At 47.2% G+C, this 8153-nt stretch overlaps 1 protein-coding gene across 1 annotated transcript; it reads right to left on the bottom strand.

Moving 5' to 3' along the window:
* Nucleotides 1–4042: 4042 nt before the first annotated feature.
* LOC118701498 (MLV-related proviral Env polyprotein-like) lies at nucleotides 4043–5189 on the bottom strand. Its single transcript, XM_036406145.1, has one exon. It carries the CDS (start codon nucleotides 4837–4839, stop codon nucleotides 4045–4047), a length of 795 nt encoding a protein of 264 aa, XP_036262038.1. The 5' UTR covers nucleotides 4840–5189; the 3' UTR covers nucleotides 4043–4044.
* Between the last annotated feature and the right edge of the window lie 2964 nt (nucleotides 5190–8153).

The raw sequence follows: 8153 nt of genomic DNA on the forward strand, positions 1-8153 counted from the left end.
CCTTACATGTCCAGTGCTTTCACCACTGGGCATGGACCAAAACTGCCTCTAGGGTTCCCCTTTTAAGGATGCTTTGCCCAGTTCCAAAAAAGCAACAGTCTCTCACTTTTGGGACACCAGTCCCCCCCCAAATTCACCCCCTGGGGCCAAGGGTCTTGAGAACAGAGATCTTCTTCACTGAAGATCGAGGGCACCACCACCCTCCTCACCTGGCGTTTCTGTTCATGCCACTCCTTCACATAACATCACTGCACTCTCTTGGCTCAAAGCCATTGCCTCCCCCTAAATGCAGTCTCTGTGTCGCAGGAAAAAAAAATGGTTCTGTCCATGGCTATACAAGAAAAGAGTCCAGCCAAAGGCCACTCCATCATCTCCTCCCACCTAGGATTCTTCTCAACTCTTCTGACATCTTTCACTTGCTCAAACCTTCACCACACTCGCCCATTTCCTTCTATTTCATGTCTGTCTCTCTTCTAGGAGGGTTTAATGTTCTGCAAAGTTTTCATTGTCCAAGAAAAGGGTTAAAATCTTGGGCTCTGCCTGCCCAGAACTCCCATGGTGGCCGGGCACCTTCTCGCTGCATCCCCCCCTTCTCCTTCTCAGCCGTGCTGCCAGCACATGGTATCAAATTTCAAGGTGGCACAAGCACAGGCACAGGCTCTCTCGGTCTCTCTCTCTCTCTCTCCTGGGGGTGGGGGGGGGAGGGCTGCTGGATTCCTCTCAGTGTTCCTCCACTCCTCTGTCCTGTAGGAGCTCCGGCCTATCTCAACCCAGGCCACATGGTTTCCCCTCCCCCACCCAGCCTGTGGCTGGGCAGGGGAGATCAGACCTCTTCAACCAACCAGAACCAAGAGAGAGTTCCCCTGGGAGTTCTCTGCTTTTTTACCCCCTGTGTTCTCAGAGGCATATCCATGTCTTCAGTGGCCACACCAGGTGCCAGTATTCAAATCTGACCACGGATTGGTTTGACCAAAAATTCCCGAAAAACTCACTTCCTTATCAACCCAGGACACTTAACCCAGACCCCAAATTATATGTTGAATCGTATTATAAGACTCCAAGCAGTTATAGAGATGATAACAAACAAAGCTTCTCAGGCACTGGAATTAATATCAAGTCAGCAAAACTAAACAAAAACTGTAGTGTATCAGAATGGGTTGACTTTAGACTATTTATTGGTTAAAGAAGGGGGTGTTTGTGGAAAGTTTAATATATCTGAATGTTGAAAATAGATGACAAGGGGGATGTCATCCTGGAAAAAGCAAAAGATAGAAAATAACCCAGGTGCCACTCCAAAATTAGAAAACAATGTTAAAAACTAGCTGGTGGGGGAATATATTGGGGATAGGATGGTGGAAGTAATTAGGATTCTTCCTTTTATATGTTACAACTGTTTTGATATTTCCTCCTTGTGTGAAAAATGCATGTATTTTATGATTGGCTTTTCGCAAATATTAAAATTAATATTATATGTGTTGTGTTAAAGTAATGCTGTATTAGTTTTCTTAAGTAGTGTGTTAAATATAGTTTTAGGTTATAAAAATTGTTAAAATAGAAACTATGATATGTAGGATACTTTTTTAAAAAAGAAAGGACTCGCAGTGAGATAGCAGCCACAGGACACCTAAATCTTTCAGAGAAAAAGAATTTATGGCTCTCTTATCAGAAGAAACAAACTTCTTCCCGCCTCGAAAGCGCTGTTAGGATTTGGAGGAAGAAGTTGACGATGACCAGACAGAATCCTGTATTTGAATGGAATTTATGCATCATGTATGAAGTGTATGAATATGCAAGAGGCTATTGTTTTTAAGGGTTAATCCTTTGTTAACGGGTGTCCTTTTTCGGGCTTGTGCTGCCCAGAAAAAGGTACCCGGACATCCGTAACTCTTTGTCTTTATTGTCTCATATTGTCCTAATTCAGTTTGTCCAAATTATTATTACTCTAATTGTATTACTATTTTTATAACCATTTTATTACTATTAAACTTTTAACATTTTGAAAACAAGTGATTGGCGTTTTTAACACTTGTTTAATCTATTTTATTTGATTACCAGCATAGTTCAAAGAATGCAAGTGGACAAGAAATATTATTCAAGCCAAAAGATTTATAAAGAATAAGAGGGGGGATTTTGGAAAATGCATATTATATGATTGGCCCTTCGCAAATATTAAAATGAATGCTATATCTGTTATGTCTAAAAGTTATGCTGTATTAATCCCTTTTGAGTAGTGTGGTAAATATAGTTTTCAGGCTATAGCATAATATTAAAATAGAAACTATGTGATGTAAGATACCTTTTGTAACTAATACATGAATGGAAAAGATAATGAGGAAATTCTTTGCATTATCCTATCTGGATAGAGATAACAGCAACAGACAACAAGATCTAAAGAGAAGAATTATTGCCTCCTTATCAGGAAAGCTCAGACTTAGAGGAACCAAGAAGATTGATTTACAAGATGAGGGGGGGAACTAAAATTAAGCAGAAACACCCTTGTGTGAAAAGAATGTTTGAATCATGTATGAGATATATGAATATGCAATAGGCTATTGCTTTTAAGGGGTAATCCTTTGTTAGCAAGGTGTGCTTTGTGGCAGAGTGCCAGGCACCTGGATGTCTGTAATTCTTTGCTTTTTATTGTCTCTTATTATCCTAATTTTTTTTACTATTTTTATTACTATTTTCATTACTATTGAACTTCTAAAATTTTAACAAAAATGAATAGCGTTTTTCACAGGCCTATAAAAAGGAAGGCAAGACCTGTGCAAAAGTGTGGGTGGAAAAAAGAAGGGCAAAATTTCTGTCCTTCACATTCCCCCTCTCCCCCCTTTCCCCCACCAGCTGTGAGACACCCTGAGGCCTCTGGGACCTGCTGCTGCCACCTTGGGGAAACTCCTCCCCCCTCCATCCCTATCCAGCATCCTTGGACCAAAGTCACGAGTGAGCTCTGGAGACCCCTTGCCGGAAGTGAAATATTATCATTTATGGCTTAAACATATTTATAAAACATTTTTTTGTCCATTAAAACTGTATAACAAAAGCTGCACAGAAGACCACTGCACCCTTAATGGGCCTCCTGACTGAGGTCCTGGACTGTAAGTTGATTTGAGATAAGATCAAGTGGCACTATGGGTTTTGGCTGGCAGAGAAGAATGCTTCCACAGGAGGATTTAAACCCAGCAGCTTCTGGGTGGAGGCCATAGCCCCAGGCAACAGATAGTGTTGCCAGGTTTGCTCACTCTCCCCCAACCCAGGGGGAAGGAGGAAAGGTTTTGGGTGTGTGGCATAGGCTCTGGTCAGAGGAAGTGAATGCCCATCCTCCCCTGGGCAGACCAGCTCAGCTGTGGGCCCCCCACCCTGGGTAAGCCACATCTATGGGACATTCATGCAAAAGGAAGCAAAGGAGCCGTCATGGCCCATCAAAGGCCCCCCCGAAGAGGTCCCCAGACCTTGCACCAGAGCACTGCACGTGATGCAAAATGATGCAACTGACCCGGAGCCTTTCAAGAGACATTGTCAAAATTGCTGTCCTCAGACCTCCCTCCCCAAACCTGGTCCAATTGTATATTAATCCACTGGATTCTATACTTCATGGAGGGAACTCTCACCACCAGGAAAACTAGATGGAAGGGGAGCAATGAGACCTTGTTGGGATCCCAGGAGGGATGATATGTTTCTATTTAATCTGTCTCTGTCAGTCTTCCTGTTTCCCCCCTTGCTCCATCACCAATGTGGTGGACAGCAAATGGCGTTTATTGAGGGGTCTCAGGGGCATTTATGGACTGGGCAGTCTGTGTCACTTCCCTCTGCTCACGTCCGGCCGGGTGTGGCCGGGTACAGAGCAAAGGTCAGACTGCAGGATGAGGGGGGCCTTCTTATCTACCCGTACAGCCCGAGATCTTCCGCACGCAGATCCCTAGCTCTCCACATTTCCCCCCCCCCTCATGATTAGTAAAAATCTTATAAAATGTAAAGGTTACAAAATTTCATGGGTTAGTAGAATTAACGTAAAATCGCAAGTGTGTTAGTAAGTGGCACGCCTTAAAGTAATTGTCGGTGCTCGGGAAACAAAATGTTAGCCGTTTCCAAACGCCTTTTAACAAATAGCACCAGTTTGTTTAATATGCAAGGCCCGAAGATTAGGGTTAGTAAGATTATAGTGACTGGGCCTATTAGGGTAGAAATCAGGGTGGTGAGCCATGGAGACCGGTTGAACCACGACTCGAACCAGCCCTGTTGAGCTTCTCTATCTGCTTTCCTTAGGTTTAGCCGATTTCTCAGTTCGGCCATGGAGTCTCTGACGACTCCAGTGTGGTCTGCATAAAAGCAGCATTCCTCTCTCAAGGCAGCACACAGGCCCCCTTGCTGCATGAACAAGAGGTCCAGTCCTCTCCTGTTTTGGAGGACAACCTCTGAGAGTGAGGAAAGGGATTTTTCCAGGGAAGAGATGGATTTCTCGATCCTTTGCAAGTCCTCAAGTGTCATCTGCAGTTGTGCCAGTCCTTGATGTTGTGTTACAAGGGCCGAGATGCCTGTGGCAGTGCCGGTAGCTCCTAAACCGAGGAGCATTACGATGGTGACGCCTGTTATCACCTCTCGTTTGTAGAGCCGGTTGGGTTCCTCGACCAAGCGGTACACCTCTTCTTCCTGGCAATACAGGACTCTGGGGACAATTAGAACTTGGACACAAAAGTCAGTAGAATGGTCGAATTTGTCAAGGAGTACACATGGGCTTACCCCGGATCTGTGACAGACCCACATTCCCAATGCAGCTGGGATCACCCACTGGAACTTCCCTCCCTTAAGTTTGACGAATTCCTTGCAGACGTTGCCCATCTGCTTTGCCAAGGTTGCATTGCCAAAGCATTTGCCCTGGCCCGTAACCTGACTTAGGGTGATACCTCTCCGGGGGGTGTCCCATCTGCATTGGCGTGGATTGTTTGACTTTGAGAAGATGAATGGGAGATCGAAGGCAACACCTTCGTAAAAAGGGGGTTGTGCATCATAGCATAACCAGCATGATTCTGTGAAGTTCGGGTTGGATTGGTTTAACGATAAGAAGGTAGCATTTAACACGCTTAAGAATGGATTGGAGAGGGTTGGTTTGGTTAAGAGCTCGGATGGGGAGGCTAGTTTCGACCTCTGTGTTTCGCGGCTAGAACTACCGTTAGCTGCGATCCCCTCCTTGGGTCTACTCATTACTAGAACCGGATTGGGTCCGGCTGATTGGGATATTGAAGCTGGGAGTCTGATAATTTGTATGTTCGCCCAGATGCTGTGGCTAGAGAGATGAGCATACGCTGTCCACACTTTACCTGTGGCCCAGGCATCATGGGTCGGCTGCAGGATTGTCATTATATAACCTGTGCAAGTGTGTTGTTTCAAGCCTCCGGGCATAAGCGCATACCCATCCATGTCATATTTTGGTTCCATACAGCTGTGTGGAGTGTACTTAATTTGCAGGAACTTATCCGGCTGTTGAGGTGTCCATCTATTGCTTATCACAATAGTTTCACACCCCCAATATCGACAATATCCATGCCCTGGGTAATTACAATAACTTTTTCCTGGGTTGGAAGCAGGGCACCAGTACATCCCAAATACTGTTGTCTCCTGAAATCTGGGGTGCCCTGTATGCATGGAAAAAATGTCTTTTAACCTGAACTCGAAAGATGGGGTGTCGGCTGTAACAATTTCTTTGATGACCCCCTCACCTGAGAGATGGCGTAGAACCCACCTGAATGGCTGGTGAGGGTAATGTTTTGTGTCGGCTTGTCCTCCGCCTACTAACCCTAGAAGCGAGATTACACAGAGATACCGTTGCTGCTTTAATTTTGATGGCGCGAGCTTCTCAGGTGATGTCGGGTCGCTCGATGGCCTCCCTCTCTTTCCCGGTAGTGAGGCATATGAGTTTCGGGGACGTCCAATGATCCAGTCCTGTAAACAAAGTCTCACAATTATCATGAGTTTCCCTATGAAGGTCTGGTTTAATGGATTTGAGTGGGCACCATTTAATGTCCCCGTCTTTTTTAACGGCTGCATATCCCCGCCCCGTGAGCACTAATCTCCAACCCTGTTCCCACTCCCCTAGTTCATTTTTGATCACCACCCGTGGGCCTTCCTCTAGCGCCCGAGTGGCCCAGTGTCTCTGAGCAGGACTGTTTGTTTCGTCCCCCCTAGGGAATTGATTTAACGCTAGCAGCGCAGTTGCCAGCATGCGCACCTGGTCACCCAGGGGAATGGCATTGGTGAAGCCTTCTGCCTTTGCTAGCACTTCCAGCTTAGTTTTCAGAGTCTGGTTTGCTCTTTCGACGATGGCTTGCCCGGTGCTGTTGTATGGGATGCCATGCACCAAGGCGATGTTCCATTTCGAGGTGAATGCTTGGACTACCTTTGAGATGAAGTTTGGGCCGTTATCTGTTTTGGAACTCCAAGCCATGCCATGGCTGTTAGCCAATGTTGGATGGTCGCTTTGGAATCGGTCTTGAGATGCTGTGTGGCCACAATCATGCCACTGTATGTATCTATGGTAACCGCAAGCCACGCTCGGGGTTTCAACAGCTGGCATTGTGTGAAGTCTGTTTGCCATATTTCTGAGGCTTTGAGGCCTCTGGGGTTGACGCCACTCAACCACAGTGGCGACTTCTGGCAGTGGGGGCACGTAGCGACGACGTGCTTTGTGTCCGCGGTAGAAATCCCGCACCTTTTCGCAAGCGCTTTAGCTCCGATGTGAAGGGATTTGTGCAACTGACGAGCTTCTTTCAGTGTCCATACGCCCTTTGCGGCGGCATCAGCCTTGTCGTTGCCTATTTGGTAGAATCCTTTGATCGGGTCGTGGCTGTTGACGTGGATGACTGATATGGTGCCTTTCTGTGAATAGAGTGCTTCCTCCAGCATCGTTGCCACTGTGGACACTGACACACCTGGTCTGGACATGGCTAGGCAGAGCTTGGCCACAAATATGGAATCAGTCACAATGTTAAGGTGTTCTTCTGGGAACAGTCCGCACGCTAGCACTACAGCTGCTGCTTCAAGCTGTTGGACCGAAAGCGTGGGGTCAGTTACCTTGACACATTGCCACTGTTCTCCTGACTGCCATACTGCCGCCGCGGTGGAGGTCTGCGATGATGCGTCTGTGAAGATGGTTGGTCCCGCCTGCTGGTCGGTCAAGTACTTTTGGTGGGAGGTCGATATTGATGACCGTGAGCAGCCGAGTCCAAGGGGGTTTTTCCACGTAGCGAATCTCTCCTCCAAAGCCTGTAAGGGCCATGGCTAGATATTCCGATATTGTTGTTGACTGCACAGAGAGCTGTTTGCGGAGAGGCAAGCTTATCTTGGAAGGTTTGATGCCCAGATGTCTTAGGGCGAGTTTCCTGCCTTTCATGATGAGGCTGCAGAGGCACTCGACTCCCAGGGAAAAGGCACATGACGGTTTCCCCAAGACCACCCATAGTATCGGTTGGGCCTTGTGGGGGGGTCCTTGGGCTAAGGCTCCCACTCCCCCCTTTTTTTGGAAAGTGGACATACAGATCGACTGGAGCACTTGAGTCCCATCTGGTGAGCATGCTCTCTGACGTTCGATGAAGTTGAGGGAGCTTACCGCTTCCGGTGTCAGGGTTTTTTGCTCCCATGGGTTCTTCCCTTTCAAGAGGTCATTCAGAGGGTCCATGACCTCGGGAGGAATCAGGACGATGTTGCGGAGCCACTGTAAGGACCCTACCAGCTGTTGCACGTCGTGGAGCGTCTTGATGTCTCGGCGGATTTTCATCTGGGGAGGAGTTATGTAGGAGCTTGTGATTCCCACTCCTAGGAAGGTCACGCATGGTCCCTTTTTTATTTTTGCACTCGCTACCTCAAAGCCATTTGTCCTTAAGGTCTCGGAGATGGTAGACACCAGCTGGTCCACTTGTCTCATGGATGGTGCGGCGATCAGGATGTCGTCCATGTACTGCACGATGGTTACAGTCGGATTGCTCTGCCGGACTGGTGCTAGCGCTCGGTCCACGGTGATCTGGCAGATAGTCGGGGAGTTGAGCATTCCTTGTGGAAGCATCCTCCATTGGAAGCGTAGGTTGGGCCGCTGGCTGTTTGGGAAGACGATGGAGAAGGCGAAACGCTCCTTGTCGTCTTCGTGCAGGGGAATAGAAAAG

This window comes from Molothrus ater, chromosome W (assembly GCF_012460135.2).
Source record: "Molothrus ater isolate BHLD 08-10-18 breed brown headed cowbird chromosome W, BPBGC_Mater_1.1, whole genome shotgun sequence".
NCBI lineage: Eukaryota > Metazoa > Chordata > Aves > Passeriformes > Icteridae > Molothrus > Molothrus ater.